We start from the raw sequence: 19472 nt of genomic DNA, 5'->3' as shown, positions 1-19472 counted from the left end.
TAATACTTATTTGTTTAATCAGCCTGACCTTAGCCTAAGGTTTATAAGATTTGTTAACACATGGTTTAATAAAGTTTGACATATCATTAATGGATACGATTAAAATCAAGAGTAATTCAGTGTTAATAATTGGAATGGTCCCCGGGCACCTCACTATTTGAACAGTTGGACCACAAGGTCAAAAAGGTTAAGAACCCCTGATTTTGACCACAACGAAGTGTCTTAAATGTAGAACACAAAATTATCATAGGTCCCCTTTTAGAAAAAATACGATATTGTGATATTTATATTATACCAATATAAAATGTCCATATCTCACAGCACAAATTTCAACTATTGCCTCAGGCAGTAAGAAAAGGTAATGAGAAAGATATAGCAGCAGGGACATGTAGGATAGGAGGACAGCAGCCAATAAGATGTAGTAGAGACTGCTAGGGAAAAAGCAATAAGTGAGATTCAGCAAACACAATGAAGATATCAAGCAGTTATCTCAGTTATTAATTATTTCTTTTAGGGTTGTGAATGTATAACACACAGAACGGTACATTTAGTAGCTGCACTAAGTTTTGTTTTGTTCTTTTTTTGATATTCTGATACATTATAGGGATGTTATGTCTATTGTGTAGAAATCACAAACCAAATGTCAATAAAACATCACCCCAAGGCCCACACCACAAATACTATTTACTGTACTTACCAGTGAGCGTCTCATCTGTAGGAGGATGTTCATAAAACAATCATAACCAATGAGGCCCTCCTGACTTTGTAGTGCCTTATTCTGCTCCATTGCACTGACCACAGCCGATGCTGCCAGCGCCATCTCAATCCACTCAAGCAAGTAGCGAAGGGAGCCCCTCTGGGAGGCTAGTCCTAGCAGTAACTCTGAGGCAAGTCGTCGCCCTAAGATATCTGCCCCTGAATTTGGCATTGTGACGCCCTTCAGAAAAGTGGTGACCTGGGCCAAACAGTCCAGGCCCATTGGTGGAATCTTGCTCTCATTAGCCAGAGAGAGGGGTGGCAGGGAACTAACTACATCAATGGCTGTGCGAATGACATCATTACACAAATTCAGGTTGCCACCAGCTACCCCACACGGGCTCGGTGGAGGAGGCATCATCCAGCTCTGCCGCAGCAGAGCAAAGAGAAGGCTGAGGCCTGTGCGAACACCCATCTCAATGAGTGCATCGGTGCTAGAGCGCGGTCGCTCGCTGACACAGTGCAGATCCGTTGAGCCCGAGTTGCTCTCTGGAGAGTGCTGCTGCTGTTTCACCTTTCCCATATCATGGTACTTGTTGGAAAGTGCATAGAAGATTCGCTGAAGAACCAGGACACGTTTGCGCAGGGCGGCAGAAAAGGGAGAGTCAGAACAGACCATCTTGGCCAAAGCCAACTGGCTGCTAAGTAGCGCATCCAAGTAGTGTTCCTGTTCATCGCTGGAGAGACACTCACGCTCAAAGTCTGGCAGCTGAGGACCCTTAAGACATAGCACCTGTTGGGGTAACAGCACAGCTTCTTTGTTAGCCAGGAGCTTTGAGTAAAGCACAGAAACACCATCCCGTGTGGCTATCGACTCGCTGTCCTCTGTGATCCATGAGCTGTTGAGGTGCTCGAGCCATTTCAGTTTCACTGAGGGGATTGTTAAAGCCATGGCACGTCACTCTGGAGCCATCCGTCCTGACAATAAGTAAAGGACAACATGATAAGTTAGTGTTACATTTTCTTTTTTTTTAAAAATCATTCATTCATTCAAAATGTGGTTGTTTCATGCACAGGAAACAATATGAATGTTTTTAATTTCCCGTGGGTGTTACACAAAAATTAAAAACACTTGTAAGTCAATAAATCCATGATCTATTCAATAAGGTTTAAAAACATAAGATAATGTCACACATTTTTATGACAAACCAAAAAGCTCAGTTTTACCCGGCCATACAGAAACACTGAATCCAGTGTTTTTAAAACTCTCCACTTTGGATGCAGTTTTCAAAAGACAAAACTAGACAAGAGGCCAAAAAGTATTACAGTGTTACCTTGACTTACGAGTTCTCCAAGTGTTTTGGAATACAAGCTGTCTCTCGACCAATCGCTATGCTTCAAGTTGCGAGCAGCATTTTTTAAATCAAGAGCATCACCAACCTATAGTTGGCGTTGCGATTGTCAGATTGAACCCCATAAGATCGGCCCAAAACATCTGGTTTTACTCACTAGCAATACTTTAACCATCAAAATGGAAAGTTAGTGTGAAGGTGAGTGAGAATTAATTGAATTAAAAAGAAACAAATCAAAAACATGACTGACCAAGGCGTGGCAGTTTTGAGTGTAGAACTGCTAGTCTGCACCATACTGAAGCAAAAGGAGTAAATAACTCCAGCCAAGGACAAAGAGAGTAAATAACATCAGCCAAGGACGTTAAGATAATATATCAACGTTGGACATTTATCCACAAAAAATAATAGAAGCCGCTTAAGGTGTGTTTGACAGGGAAGCAGCTCAAAGGAGATACTGTACAGTCCACTCTCCAAGGTAAATGCTTTACATTATTACATTATTTCATAAAACTACTGTAGCTGTTTGTAGTAAACTTTATTGTATTGCTTTTCATACAATATTTATAAATCAAAAGTTTTTTTTCTTTTTAAAAGCCATGTTGCATGTTAAAATTGTGCTGTTTTACAAGTTAAGGGGGCAAGGGGAATAAGTTATCACAAATACATAAAAAAACAGGTGCCAACAGGAAAAAAAAAAAAAAAAGTTTGTTCCGCATAATAGGGTCCCTTTATTGCTTTTACTGTTTTATTACTCAAACACGATGTCACTAGCACTCACCCTCCTCGTCCAAATCTCTCCAAAATTGTCCCACATGTCCGTGGGATGTGTGTTCTGGTTTGTGTTGTTAAAAATACATTTGTGCTATTATGGTTTTAATGCTTTTACTGTTTTATTATTCATAGGCATGGCATGATCAGCCACCCCTCCTGACCCAATCTCTCCAAACTTGTCTCAAACATTTGTACTGGTTTGTGCTGTACAAATGTTTATTTGCAAAGATTTGGATGCATGAAAAATATTTTTTAATTGCACAAATGTTTAAGATCAATCTGATGAGATTTAGACTGTGTGACATGACTGATCCATTTTTTTTAATTACTTAAAAAAGTAGGGGTACAACGATTCACCAACATTGTCTGCAAAAATCGATGATAAAATTTGTCGCCGTCAAAGGGCCCTCTGACTCTCCTCGAGTAAACAGTTAGCTTGCACTTTTTGAAGATAATACAAATTTGGGTATTAATCCTTTCAATACCAAGTGGTTACAGAGGCAGAATTAACCATACCAATGTTCACACTTTTTTCCCCAGAATAATTAAATGACATTTTTGATTACAACTGTAATCAGACAAAACACAGGATGGAGGTGTAATAATAACAATAAATAATATGATTGTTATTTTCTTCTCTTTTATTTCAGGCAACATTTACAATAAAGTCAATAGTGCACAATAACTAAATAAAAGCAAAAACTTCTATTGGCTTTTATTTCTTGAGTTTGTAATCAATAACAATAACAAAAAAGATGTTATTTAAAATAACAGTCTAATCACTGTAGATTGATACTTGGTATCGTTATCATTAGGAGGAAATCTCTGAGCACCTGACGATTCGATTGCGATTCAGGGCCTAGATTTGATTGTAAATCGATTATTTATGCATCTTTAATTATTAAATTGTGTATCATTATTACATTGTTTACTATTATTATATTGTATATAAGTATTAAATACTATAAATGTCCATCAATCCATTTTCTACCGCTTGTCCCTCTCGGGGTTGCAGGGGGTGCTGGACCCTATCCCAGCTGCATTCGGGCGGAAGGCGAGGTTCACCCCGCCACCTCATCGCAGGGCCTACACATATAGACAGACAACATTCACACTCACATTCACACACTAGGGCCAATTTAGTGTTGCCAATCAACCTATGCCCAGGTGCATGTCTTTGGCGGTGGGAGGAAACCGGGATGTCCGGAGGGAACCCACACAGTCACGGGGAGAACATGCAAACTTCTACTATAAATGTATTATATTTAATTAATAAACACATACAAAAGGCTCCTCCTCTGAAGACTGTAGTTGCCTGCTAAGTGATAAAATAAATAAACTGTTTTACTTGGCAAGCATGCATTCTGTTTTTTTTTTGTGCCTTCTAAAAGCAGAGAATAGCCAGACATTTGGCCCGCAGTCGTTATAAACTTGCAGCTCAAAGAGATGTGTCGTATCTACTGTCTACCTATCTATGGCTGACAGACGTGTTGTCGTACTGTGTGTATAGATTTTTTATGCTCCTTACTTATTAATCTATTTAATAATTTCCTCTTCTTAGCTGGTTACTACTACCTGCTGTCACGTGGTTCCAGTTATACTTCTGTTGAAGTGTACAAAGCCTTTATTATTTTCTTGTTTCAGTACTTCACATCTCTATGCTGGCTTAGCGCCGCAGCTAGCATAGCTTGTCTTCTCCTACTTCCTCCATGTCTTACCGCACCAAACCATCTATATTACTTCATTTAACATACATAATGAATCAATATTTGGAAATGCATCCACTGATTCAGAATCTTCAACGTTCCAATTGTGATGCATCAAATATTCTATAATTTCCCCACCTGGAACGGTTACTGTTGCAAATTGTATCATTTCACCCACTCCTGTTTAAACTCAAAAGCTCTCGCTTAGTTGTTAGCTATGCATTTGTGTATCCTCCTAAGGTGTGTAGTGAGCAAGTTCAGCTACTCCGTGTCCTCTGGTGCTCAAGTGATATTGACTCTTGTAAGAAACATGGTTTATTTGCAACCTCAGTGGAGGTGGGACATGAGCCGCTAACTTATTAGCAATCACGCTACATTGCGTTGGAAACGCCTTCAAGCGCTTGTTGCTGTCAAATTTGGAGGACAGCTAAAATGTGTCCTCAACATGCATTATCACGATAACGCGATAGTATTAAAAGGGCTTTATTTATTATTTATATTGTATATTGTCTATACCGCGCAACCCCGGTGTACGCCTCATAATCCAATTAGTCAACTAATGGTTAAGATAGTCTATGACTAGTCGGCTGTCAAAATAGTCGTTCGTTGCAGCCTTACTTAAAAGCCTTTACAGCACAAATGAAAATATTTACGATACTAACAAACAGCAGTGGTATTTTAATATTTCCAAAGACAAGGGGGTACCAGCTTCACCGCAGGCATTTTTATATTATCTCCCACCTTTGTTGTTGTTGTCTACTTATGACTGACAAAATACAGACTTATTATGTTCAATCTATTTTGAATACAATATCAAGTTTGATAAATATTACGTTACACACACGGGACGTATTCAGGCATCATCTCATATAGTAAAACTGGTTTCTTCTCGAACATTCAGCTTACTAATAATATACTTCACTCCATATACTTTATAAATACAAAACTCAATCAATCAAAAAAAAAATTTGACTTTTCAACATAAACTCTCTGTGCGGACTTTCTTCTTTTTCTGCAAATGTAATGTTGTCAACAGGGGTGCATGTAGGCCTGGGCCGATAATCGGAAGTCAATTAATCAAACGACAAATGAAAATTAACCAGATAACTTTGCCGGCATCGATAAATTGTTAATGTTTGTGTGTGTTTGGTTTCTCTGTAACTTGCTTCTAAACAGGGTGCAAAAGGTTTCACTCTGTGCATTTCCCCTCGTACCAGAGCTTGCTTGTTCAATAGCATAATTAAATGAATGGAGTAAACCCTCTTGTCATTCATCCACAATCTTTGTCTCTTTAAGTGGAGGCGGGGCTGCTTACACACACAAGGAGTAGCGACAGCGACACGCTAGTAGCGACACGCTAGTAGCGACACGCTAGTAGCGACACGCTAGTAGCGACACACTAGTAGCGACACGCTAGTGAAAAACATCGCAGGGTAACAAAAAATAGTAGGAAAAAAGATGATTGTTCTGGGAATAGTTTGGCTTCAACCCGAATGACAAAGATTAGCCTATTAACAAAAACGAAAGAGCCAGTATGACATATTTACAGTGGCAAAAAATAAAATACAATTCTGGATCCAGTTTTTCCAACTGGGGGAAAAACTGGACTTCAAAATGTTCAATATTTTTTAAATGCACTTTTTCCTAATAAACATTGAGAGTCTATTTTATCTGTATTGTTTGTTTACTTATTTAGAAAAATCCAAACATTGACTTTTTAATTACAATGGTCAAAAATACTAATGAAAAATACATGTGTACTGTGTTTGAAATGATTACTTGCAGTATTCTTATTTTCTTACTGAGTGTGACATAATGACTGTTAAAATAAATTATTATAAACAACATACTGTAAAAACTACAGATGGTAGTGAACTCAGCTGTGCCATGGTTAGAGACTAAGCCGTACTGCTGCATATAGATGAAACGCGCTACAGAACTGCTTTGCTTCTTTAATAATTGATTCCTTCTTTTTACTTTTAAGTATGTAGTGGCACCTTGGTTTTTAACGGAAATTATATCCAAGAATGTCTTGGTTGTCAAATGTGGTCTCCACCATCGTACAGCCAAACATCGCACCTAACAAACTGGTTTGTTTTGGCAAAATGTCTTTGTTCTTGAACGCCGTCTTTGTTATCAGACAGTCAAACATTGTGCACCTAACAGACTATTTTCTTTGCCCCTAGAACAATTATGTGTCATTATTCTGCCCACAATACAGTACTTTAAGTGCATACATTACTCACAACTTAAGCACAAATTCTAAATGTATGTATGATTGTGGCATGTAAGACTATCATTATGCCGATGATTGCTAGTTAATCCTGCACCTAAGAGTGATGTATTAATAAAGCAAAACTTACAATATTTCACAAAATCAAGTGCCATAACAAAGAAATCCGTGCAATGGATTCAATTATTTAAGATGTCAATAAACTTATCAATCAATCAATGTTGAGTCAGCCTTGTCGTGTTATTAATACACTACATGAGTCCAACACCTTTTTTACAAAACGTGCCTGTGTCAGCCTGCTCTCAACTCAGAAGCCAATCTCTATTAGGTCATCAACAGTTAACTCTGTAGTTATTTGCTAACAAATGCAGTTACACCACAAGTCCCTGTGCTTTTTTGAGCACCACTGCAAAATAAGCCATAATGTGACCAAAGAAAATCAGCACTTTGGTAAAGAATGTAAAAAACACGACTGAATTCAATTAAGAACTTTAAGCAAATAAAGTAAAAAGTGAATATGTTTAACTTCTAATTGTGACAAATATAGACATTTGTTTATTAAATAATTTATCTTAGACCACTATTGGTAACATTACAATGCTGGCCGTCGGCAGTATAAATTTATTGGTCTAAAACTATTTCATTTTGAGCCGGTGACATATAGCAACTTTAAAGGGGTCACATTATGATTTTTTTTCCCTACCAATAAACACTTCCTTGTGTACTACATAGCATGTAATGGTGGTTCTTTGGTTTAAAAAATTATGTTTTACGGACCGTTTTTAAGTCACTTTCTGACCGTCGCCATCATGATGCGCCATTTTGTGGGCGGTCTTATTTATGTGGCTCCACAGCATCTATTCCCCGCCATGTTTGTTGTAGTTTTTTGCGCTTCCATAGCAGGTATACTGACAGATTAAGTTCAAACTATATGATACTTTGTATTAGAAATGGCAACTGCAAAGGATGCATGTCCAGTCTGTCCCACAACAAGATAAAAATGAAAAAGAAGGATCTTGTTGACTACAGCGAGGACTACAATGGAGGATTTACGCAAAGCACTTAGGGTAAATCTCTACCATATATGGATAATCCGCTGACGTCATCAATGGGGCAAATTCCAAACAGCTCGTTTCCCGGAAGTATGAAGGAAGGTAAAATTGTTTTATAAATATTTTCCTGATGCCTCCATGGTCTGATTTCAAATTTTCGGGATTTATGTAGATCCTAAATACACAAAAGGAAATACCGACGGGTAAGAGAAAGTTGGTTTTGCATAATAGAGCTTCTTTAAAAGTGTTTTATGTTAACATGTTGGTGCCTGGTGCCATTTGAGTAAAATTATTTCTTAAATTTATTTCACAGAAAAGAGCAATTCGTATCATTTTTACAGTAGAATATAGAGCAGGGGTCCCCAAACTACGGCCAGCGTCCAAAATCAGGCCCGCGTGAAGTCCCAAGTATTAAAAAAATAAATAAATAAAATTTTAAAAATTGTTTTTATTTTTTTCTGTCTTTTCTTATCCACTTTGTACCACTTGCTACTCATGGTGTCTCCTAGCCGCTCAGGCAAATCATATTGTCTGAAAATGCATTTTCTCATCAATAACGTGACATCACACGTGCGTGGAAAGTGCGCTGTATATATCTAATATATATATATTTATATATATATCAGTGTTTCCCACACATTCATTTATTTGTGGCGGCCCGCCACGAAAGAATTACGTCTACCACAAATAAAAAAATAAATACAATTTTTTATTTATTTATTTATTTATTTTTTTGTCCTCTCCAGCTTCTCAGGCAAATCATATAGTTGATGTAGATGCCCATATCGGCTGTTCAGATTTACTTTACAAAAGAGAAGTGTAGGATACTTCTCTTTTTGCCTTATTTGCATTTGACTTTATTAAATGTATTTATATTAGAAACACAACATGTGTATATAACAAAGGGTGCAAAGTCTGCAGGCAGTAGGAAACACATGGTTAAGTGTAGAGAGTAAAACTGATGGCAGTCTAAAGTTCAAGATTTTTGGAGCTCTTTGTTCAGTGGATCAGATGTTTGATGAAGCTCTGTGTCTATCTACCACCACTACTGTTTTCTGTTTATTTGTTACTGACTGTGGCAGGACACCTCTGCCTCTGTTTCACTTTATGTTGCTGGTAAATAATATGGTTGTAGTAGTAGGCTAAAGTTAAATTATTTAGTATGCACTAATTAAAGGGGCAGAGCTTTATGAGACATTTTAGCTTTTATATTTTATAAGATATATTTTTTGTAAGAACCACAATTAATAAATATATTTCAGTGAATAACTTATTGTTCAAATCTGTATATAAATATGTACATAAAGTGTTGTAATTATATTGTAAAATGGATGGATGGATGGACGTTTAAAACAAAACTGTTATTAATTAGTAAGTATACATTTTTTTAGCCTTTTTAGAGAAAATCATATCATTGTAGTAAATTATGCAAAATACTTGATGATGTCATGGTGACCACGCCTATAGCCACGCCCCCACCGCCACAGGTATCTTGGCAGTTTATGGGAAACACTGGATATATATATATATATATATATATATATATATATATATATATATATATATATATATATATATATATTTATTAGGGGTGTGGGAAAAAATCGATTCGGATTCGAATCGCGATTCTCACGTTGTGCGATTCAGAATCGATTCTCTTTTTTTTTTTAATCAATTTTTATTTGTATTTTTATTTTTTTTACTAAGCAATCCAACAAAACAATACACAGCAATACCATAACAATGCAATCCAATTCCAAAACCAAACCCGACCCAGCAACACTCAGAACTGCAATAAACAGAGCAATTGAGAGGAGACACAAACACGACACAGAACAAACCAAAAGTAGTGAAACAAAAATGAATATTATCAACAACAGTATCAATATTAGTTACAATTTCAACATAGCAGTGATTAAAAATTAGACATTTATAAAAAAAAAAAGAAAAAAGAACAATAGTGTCACAGTGGCTTACACTTGCATCGCATCTCATAAGCTTGACAACACACTGTGTCCAATATTTTCACAAAGATAAAATAAGTCATATTTTTGGTTCATTTAAAAGTTAAAAACAAATTTACATTGTTGCAATCAGTTGATAAAACATTGTCCTTTACAATTATAGAAGCTTTTTACAAAAATCTACTACTCTGCTTGCATGTCAGCAGACTGGGGTAGATCCTGCTGAAATCCTATGTATTGAATGAATAGAGAATTGTTTTGAATCGGAAAAAAATCGATTTTGAATCGAATCGTGAATATATATATATATATATATATATATATATATATATATATATATATATATATATATATATATATATATATACACAAACCCCGTTTCCATACGAGTTGGGAAATTGTGTTAGACGGATGGCTGCTGGTTAGCGCCTTGCATGGCAGCTCCCGCCATCAGTGTGTGAATGTGTGTGTGAATGGGTAAATGTGGAAATACTGTCAAAGCGCTTTGAGTACCTTGAAGGTAGAAAAGCGCTATACAAGTATAACCCATTTATCATTTAATACAATGATTTGCAAATCCTTTTCAACCCGTATTCAATTGAATGCACTTCAAAGACTAGATATTTGATGTTCAAACTCATAAACTTTTTTTTTTTTTTGCAAATAATAATTAACTTAGAATTTCATGGCTGCAACACGTGCCAAAGTAGTTGGGAAAGGGCATGTTCACCACTGTGTTACATGGCCTTTCCTTTTAACAACACTCAGTAAACGTTTGGGAACTGAGGAGACACATTTTTTAAGCTTCTCAGGTGGAATTAATTCCCATTCTTGCTTGATGTACAGCTTAAGTTGTTCAACAGTCCGTGGGTCTCCGTTGTGGTATTTTAGGCTTCATAATGCGCCACACATTTTCAATGGGAGACAGGTCTGGACTACAGGCAGGCCAGTCTAGTACCCGCACTCTTTTACTATAAAGCCACGTTAATGTAACACCTGGCTTGGCATTGTCTTGCTGAAATAAGCAGGGGCGTCCATGGTAACATTGTTTGGATGGCAAGATATGTTGCTCCAAAACCTGTATGTACCATTCAGCATTAATAGCTTCTTCACAGATGTGTAAGTTACCCCTGTCTTGGGCACTAATACACCCCCATACCATCACAGATACTGGCTTTTCAACTTTGCGCCTATAACAATCCGGATGGTTCTTTTCCTTTTTGGTCCGGAGGACACGACGTCCACAGTTTCCAAAAACAATTTGAAATGTGGACTCGTCAGACCACAGAATACTTTTCTACTTTGTATCAGTCCATCTTAGATGAGCTCAGGCCCAGCGAAACCGACGGCGTTTCTGGGTGTTGTTGATAATGTTGATAAACGGTTTTCGCCTTGCATAGGAGAGTTTTAACTTGCACTTACAGATGTAGCGACCAACTGCAGTTACTGACAGTGGGTTTCTGAAGTGTTCCTGAGCCCATGTGGTGTTATCCTTGACACACTGATGTCGCTTGTTGATGCAGTACAGCCTGAGGGATCGTAGGTCACGGACTTAGCTGCTTACGTGCAGTGATTTCTCCAGATTCTCTGAACCCTTTGATGATATTACGGACCGTAGATGGTGAAATCCCTAAATTCCTTGCAATAGCTGGTTGAGAAAGGTTTTTCTTAAACTGTTCAACAATTTGCTCACGCATTTGTTGACAAAGTGGTGACCCTCGCCCCATCCTTGTTTGTGAATGACTGAGCATCTCATGGAATCTACTTTTATACCCAATCATGGCACCCACCTGTTCCCAATTTGCCTGTTCACCTGTGGGATGTTCCAAATAAGTGTTTGATGAGCATTCCTCAACTTTATCAGTATTTATTGCCACCTTTCCCAACTTCTTTGTCACGTGTTGCTGGCATCAAATTCTAAAGTTAATGATTATTTGCAAAAAAAAAAAAGTTTATCAGTTTGAACATCAAATATGTTGTCTTTGTAGCATATTCAACTGAATATGGGTTGAAAATTATTTGCAAATCATTGTATTCCGTTTATATTTACATCTAACACAATTTCCCTACTCATATGGAAACGGGGTTTATATATATATATATATTTATATTAGGGATGTCCGATAATGGCTTTTTGCCGATATTCGATATTAAGATAGTGTCCAACTCTTTAATTACCGATACCGATATCAACCGATACCGATATACACAGTCGTGGAATTAACACATTACTATGCCTAATTTGGACAACCAGGTATGGTGTTGATAAGGTCCTTTTTTTAAAAATGTATAAAATAAAATAAGATAAATAAATTAAAAACATTTTCTTGAATAAAAAAGAAAGTAAAACAATATAAAAACAGTTACATAGAAACTAGTAATTAATGAAAATGAGTAAAATTAACTGTTAAAGGTTAGTACTATTAGTGGACCAGCAGCACGCACAATCATGTGTGCTTACAGACTGTATCCCTTGCAGACTGTGTTGATATATAATGTAGGAACCACAATATTAATAATAGAAAGAAACAACCCTTTTGTGTGAATGAGTGTAAATGGGAGAGGGAGGGTTGGTTTGGGTTTGTGCACTAATTGTAAGTGGTATCTTGTGTTTTTTATGTTGATTTAATTTAAAAAAAAAACAAAACAAAAAAACGATACCGATAATTAAAAAAACGATACCGATACTACATTTTAAAGCATTTATCGGCCGATATTATCGGACATCTCTAATATATTATATATATATATATATATATATATATATATATATATATATATATATATATATATATATATATATATTAGGGCTGCAACTAACGATTAATTTGATAATCGATTAATCTGTCGATTATTACTTCGATTAATAATCGGATAAAAGAGACAAACTACATTTCTATCCTATCTAGGGCTGGGCGATAAAACAATAACAATATATATCGCGATAGACATGTGATCAATATCAATAGAAAATGGGGTCGATAGAACGTTCGATAATTTCACTGAGTTCTGTTAGAAAAAAATAGTAAGAAAGGCGGAGCCGGAACCACACGGCATTCTGGGGGGTGTAGGCAGAGGAAGGGTTTTGGCCTCTCGGCCTATCACGGCCGAGCCTGAACCGCAAGGCATTCTGGGAAATGCTAACAGGAAAAAAAAAAAAAAAGCAACAACGGCTAGCTGACGACGAGGAGTGAAACGAAATGGGAATATGAGTGCGGCAGCACGAGAGGAAATTGTAAATAAAAAAGGAAACGTCACGTCACCAGTTTGGCAGTATTTTGGATTTTTTTTAAATCCGATACGAATCAGAGTAATACTGTCTGCAAACTTTGCAAGGTCGTCGTCCCGACCAAGTCTGGGAACACGACAAACTTATTTTACCACCTGAGCCGCTCTCACCCGCTGGAGTACAGCAGTATCAAACAGCCACAACCATCTACATCAGCCGGTGCAAGTGGAACAGTACCGAAGCGGCAACAACAGACCACCATCGTTTCGATGGTGGTCTGTTGTTGCCGCAGACAGTATTACTCGGCAGCAGTGCCATACGACAAAAATTCAAAACGTTATAAAGAAATAACGGATGCAGTAGTGTATCAATTAGCGAAGGACATGCTACCGCTCAGCATAGTTGAGAAGTCTGGGTACAAGAATCTCATACACGTGCTCGACCCCCGTTATGTTCTACCTGGCCGAAAGCACTTTTCCAAGACAGCTATTCCTAAGCTTTACACAATGTGCAGGGAATCTGTGGAAAAGGAGATACTGAAGTTGGTTTGATTTTTCCATAAATGACTGAAGAGGGTAACAGGTTTGTTTTGTCACAGATGTTCGACGCAAGTTTATTCCGATGTTTACAATATTCTGTAAGACATGTTTGTTTCTGCTTGCTTAATGTGACTGTTATTTATTTGCATATATTGTTACCAATATGGCTTTAAAGTCTGAGTTGTACACTACTAATTTCTTAATTACAATACTTTGCACATTTTGTTGGATTAAGCATTTATTTAATGTCAATATTTGCACATCGACCAGTTTCATTTATTTGACTGTTTTTCATAATGCTGACCTCGTTCTAAAGGTTAAAGGTTATATTTAAAATAAAAGTATTTAAATTCAGCCTTTTTTCTCCTGGTCTTTATTTAGAATAGGTTTTTTTGTATGTTTTATCAATAATTATCGATATCGACTGATATGAAACACTTACATCGTGATAAATTTTTTAGTCATATCGCCCAGCCCTAATCCTATCCAGTATTTTATTGAAAAAAAAAACAGCATACTGGCACCATACTTATTTTGATTATTGTTTCTCAGCTGTTTGTAAATGCTGCAGCTTATAAATAAAGGTTTATTAAAAAAATAAAAAAAATAAATGTATAAAAAAAATTAAAAATAAAAACCTCTGCGCATGCGCATAGCATAGATCCAACGAATCGATGACTAAATTAATCGGCAACTATTTTAATAATCGATTAGTTGTTGCAGCCCTAATATATATATATATATATATATATATATATATATATATATATATATATATATATATATTATACATACACACATACAGCCCCAGGCCAAATTGTTTTAACCCAATGCGGCCCCCGAGTCAAAAAGTTTGGGGACCCCTGATATAGAGACCACACAAATACACTCTTCATTAGGTCAGGATTATTAAAACTAAAAGACATTGTAGAATTGCATACTCTATTAGTGATGTTCAAAGCTAGAAATAAAGTTCTTCCGAAGGACTTACAAAAGTTATTTGTGTTCACGTCTAAAGATGAGAACCACAGAAGGCCGTATGATTTTAAACATCCAAGAGTGCGAACAAAGTTGAAGCAAATATGCTTGTCTGTTGCTGGTGTGAAAGCATGGAATTCTCTAGACAAAGACTTAAAAAGTTGCAAGAATATCTTTGAATTTAATAAGAGTTACAAAAAGAGACAAGTGGAATTATATCAAACTGATTTTTAATTTTGATTGGACGTGTCATTTTGAAAATGCTTAAACGAAAATTAAAAGTATGTTGGAGTTGGGGTGTTGGTGGAGGGAACAGTGATAAAGTCATCTAAAATAATTTGTGTTAAAAGGGGGCAGATAAATATAAGAATAGTATTCTTCCATCTGCTCCTTTCTGATCATGGAAATGTATAAGAAATAAAAAACAATGAAAGTGTCACAGTGTTTCCCACACATTCATTTATTTGTGGCGGCCCGCCACGAAAGAATTACGTCCGCCACAAATAGATTTTTCGGCTTTTGACTCGCCCGACCGCTCATAAAAGCAATGGGACTCTGTCTGTGAATGTAGCTTGTAGTTACAATTCCGGTGCAGTAGGTGGCGGTAGCCTACTATGCATTGTAACTCCGCCAATAGCACTTAATTCACCTGGTGGGCCAGAAGAAGAAGAAGAAGACTATGACGACGAAGTAAAAGAAGAACGGACCGACTGGATCAAAATACGAGGGTAAGACGTCTTGGCAAACAAGTTGAAGTTCAAGTTTTCTGTTTATTTGTTACTTTTGTAAAATATTGTAATATAGTTTCAAGTAAAAACTAACAAAAAGAGGCGAGGCAAGCCAAGCCAAGCCAATGCACCTTATCTGGATGACAACGAGTGGTGGCAGCGCTCCTCTTCTGTCCAGCAATACACACCTGAAGCTTCTCTTTTAATACAGACTAACTAACGCGACTTTGTGAGCATGGCGAGTGAAAGAGTCGGAGCAAGAAGATGCGCCAGCAGTGTTGTATAGGTGCTGTATGGGACCGCGTGTGTGTGATGATCGCGATTGCGGCCGATTAGCGCGTCCAGCTTTTATTAGCTCCAGTGTCTCCCTCTTCTCTGGAGGAGGGTCTGGCGAGCGAGACTAGCTCCAGTGCGACCTGGTCAGCAGCAGCAGGAGGAGGCGGAGGAGGTTGACTGACTGTGGCAGGGCACCTCTGCCTCTGTTTCACTTTATGTTGCTGGTAAATAATATGGTTGTAGTAGTAGGCTAAAGTTAAATTATTTAGTATGCACTAATTAAAGGGGCAGAGCTTTAAGAGACATTTTAGCTTTTATATTTTATAAGATATATTTTTTGTAAGAACCACAATTAATAAACATATTTCAGTGAATAACTTATTGTTCAAATCTGTATATAAATATGTACATAAAGTGTTGTAATTATATTGTAAAATGGATGGATGGATGGATGGACGTTTAAAACAAAACTGTTATTATTAATTAGTAAGTATACATTTTTTTAGCCTTTTTAGAGAAAATCATATCATTGTAGTAAATTATGCAAATTACTCGAAGATGTCATAGTGACCACGCCCATAGCCACGCCCCCACCACCACAGGTATCTTGGCAGTTTATGGGAAACACTGTTGTCAACTGTATATGGCTTGTATATATGCATTTTCATGAAAGGAATAAAAATAAATGATGATGATGAAATTTGATAAAATTATTTATGGTTTTCATACAATTCAGTTTCTGCTGACCCTTTGAAATGGATGGATTAATAATCAACACCGAAGTGCCACTGCATATACTGTACATTTTACTTTTTATAAAAGGTAAAAAGGAAACACGTACAGTGGAATTGCATTGGTATAATTAATTTAATTTTCACTCCAAATTACTTTAAGAGAATCCTATGTGACCTGCTCAGTGGCCTTGTGGTTAGAGTGTCCCCTGAGATTGATAGGTCGTGAGATCAAACCCCGGCCGAGTCATACCAAAGACTATAAGAATGGGACCCATTACCTCCCTGCTTGGCACTCAGCATCAAGGGTTGGAATTGGGGTTTAAATCACCAAAATATTTCTGACTGCTGCTGCTCACTGCTCCCCTCACCTTCCAGGGGGTGGAACAAGGGGATGGGTCAAATGCAGAGGGTAATTTCACCACACTTAGTGTGTGTGTGACTATCAGTGGTACTTTAACTTTTAACTTTAACTCACATCAATAAGAATTGGTCCCATCCAATTGCTAGTTTTGCTATAGTTTAGACAGGAAAGTGAACGGTAATAATAATGCAACAAACCAATGGGGTCACTCAACGCATCAGTAGTGGGCAATGCTCCACATAACACTTGTTCGGGTTCAAGGGTTGTAAGACTCGTGGCTAACGTCAACAATATAAAATTGCACAAGGTAGCTAAGACGGTTGGTGGCTTGCTAGTTGGATGTTTGACATGGTGTCGTTTAAAACTAACAGCTTTCTAAATCACGGGTGGCATCAAAACAGGACGCGTCCACATTATTTACATTCGGAAGTCTGCTTATTGTGACAGAAGTGACACGCTTTGTCTGGGGAAACCCAGTAAGCCGACTGTCAACTCATGCTAATGTTTACGTTAGCTAACGTGAGCTAAGTTCCCCTACGTCACCGAGCTAGCAGTGCAAAAAAAAAAACCGCCTCAGCGAGCAGAGAGGTAGCCAACACCCATGCGTGCAGGCATGACTAGCAATGAACAAGTTGTCACAAAAAAGTTAGGATACATACAAACAAACTGATGAATTCCAACCACCATTTTAGTTGTGCTCCCCGCTGCCTCATGGCTAGTTAGCTTTGCAGACGTTAGCAGACAAAAGCTCGCTTACCACCAGCAACTGTCAAAGGCCTTCTCCTTTTCTTCCTCCTCCTTTATGTTGTTTTTTACACCAATACGTGACACTGCTTCATTGTGTCGACACCAAGCGTCCAGTCGAGATCCCACAGGCTTCCGCTAAGTGTACTGTGAGTGGAGAAAGGGCCATGCATTGATGTCCATCCCTCCGTACGCGTCTCTCCCACTGCAGTGTGTGAACTGTGGAGCAGACCGCTCAGTTATGGCTGTGGCTCAGGCTCAGCCCCTCAGAGCCAAGCCTCCGCCCGGCCAGGGGCTGTGACGTAGACACCTGCCTCAACCCACCCCCCACTGTCATCTTCAGCTGAAAACTATGATGCTGTGTTCCAAATTTGGATTATTTATGGAACTTGTGTGAGCCTATGGCTTTACATTTTGTTACATATACATGTATATATTTTGCATTCTATTTTAGTTACTTTGTTGAGTTTACAACCCCCTGGTGCTGTTTTGTACTGTTTTTGTACTGTTTCTGTACTTGTTTTGATTGTATGTAAATGTTGCATATTATAAATAAAGGTTTAGAAAATTAAAAAAAATGTTTAAAAAAAAAAAACTGTCATCTTTAGTTTGTTGTGTGCGTACGGGTTTGATACTGTTGCTACAACAATCATTGTTCTTCTATCTTTCAGAAAAAGCTATTTTTATTAAGGTCATAATGGATAGATAGATGGATAGGCATATACTATATGACAGCTTATAACAGGAACTTAACATCACAAAGAGGCAAGTCCATAAAAATAGGTTACAGTACTTTATTGATTCCTTCAGGAGAGTTCCCTCAGGAAAATTAAAATTCCAGCAGCAGTGTACAGAATTGAGAACGAATTTAAAAAGTAAAAAGTAAATAATGGGGGTATAAATGGAAATAAAATAGAAAATATAGCCATAAGAAATAAAAATAAAAAGCAACAATAAGAATACAAATATAACAGTAAAAATAAGAATATAACTAGAGAAACTAGGCAGTAGTGACCATGTTATGAAAATGTTTTGCACTTTTTAATTTTTTAAAAATTGTTTTGCATCCCCTGTCATCCTATTTCCCCCCTACCCCCCAGAGAGAAGTTGTACAGTCTGATGGCGTGTGGGACAAAGGAGTTTTTAGTCTATTAGTCCTGCACTTTGGATGAAGCAGTCTAGCACTGAACAGGCTCCTCTGGCTACTGATAACAGTATGCAGAGGGTGCCTGGCATCATCCATGATACTCAGTAGGTTTTCCCATGGTTCATTTTAACAACTATTCGAATTTGTGGTTGCCGATACGATTCAGGGAAGATAATATTTTTTTAGAACAACACAATCCGAAACAGTTCAGTGAGTTGAAAAAAAAACGATTCACTAACTTCATAGCAAAACAAATCAACCAGTGTTATTGCAAAATAAATGTTGTATACCACTGGACACTGCACTGAACAGGTTTTATCTGGCCCGCTAGATGATTTTGGTAAGTATAAAAATTAGCTGAAATTTTTTAACGAAAGAAACTGCTCTTCTAAATGGTTACACTGGATGTCGCAATAGCAATTTATGGTATCCCCTGCCGCAGAAGTGTGCCCGGTTAAGATCTAGGGACACATTATCTGGCAAACATAAATATGCTGAAATAACATGCATCGCCTTCTAACTTCATGTGTGATTCATGAAATGAGTCCAAATTCACAAGTTTTGTTGTAAATGATGCTACACATGTACAGAATAAACCACATGATGCTAGTACATCAGTTGAGGAAAATTGGTAAATTACATTAATAACATCCTGTAATTGGATTTTGATATTACTATTTATTACATCTTCTGATAGATTAAAATGTTACACCAATAAGAGCATTTTAAAACTCTGCCAGACTCACCTATTTGACTGATGAACATTATCACATCATTTATTCAGAAATTATAAATCACGACAAAAGAAGATAGAAGTCTACTATGAACAGCAACATGTAAGCGTAAAAAAACAAAAACATTATGATTTGTATGTCTTCAGATTGTGTTTGTTCTATTTTTAAACAAAGAAAACAATCTGAAATTGTCTTTATTTTTAAGTTACACTATATTGCTAAAAGTAT

At 37.1% G+C, this 19472-nt stretch overlaps 1 protein-coding gene across 10 annotated transcripts in view; it reads right to left on the bottom strand.

Annotated features, from left to right (window-relative positions):
- Positions 1 to 17654, bottom strand: part of herc1 (HECT and RLD domain containing E3 ubiquitin protein ligase family member 1) — a 159237-nt gene extending 141583 nt beyond the window's left edge. For all 10 annotated transcript variants that reach the window (XM_062030430.1, XM_062030431.1, XM_062030432.1 and 7 more), the window contains exons 1-2: positions 17377 to 17654; positions 698 to 1674 (exon numbers count right to left, since the gene is read on the bottom strand). In XM_062030430.1, the coding sequence (XP_061886414.1) occupies positions 698 to 1648 (951 nt within the window). In that variant the 5' untranslated portion in view covers positions 1649 to 1674; positions 17377 to 17654. The remainder of the gene's footprint in view (positions 1 to 697; positions 1675 to 17376) is intronic.
- Between the last annotated feature and the right edge of the window lie 1818 nt (positions 17655 to 19472).

The sequence above is a fragment of the Entelurus aequoreus genome, linkage group LG02 (assembly GCF_033978785.1).
Source record: "Entelurus aequoreus isolate RoL-2023_Sb linkage group LG02, RoL_Eaeq_v1.1, whole genome shotgun sequence".
NCBI lineage: Eukaryota > Metazoa > Chordata > Actinopteri > Syngnathiformes > Syngnathidae > Entelurus > Entelurus aequoreus.
Note: the sequence above shows the minus strand (reverse complement) of the source record. Positions and strands in the feature narration are given on the sequence as shown.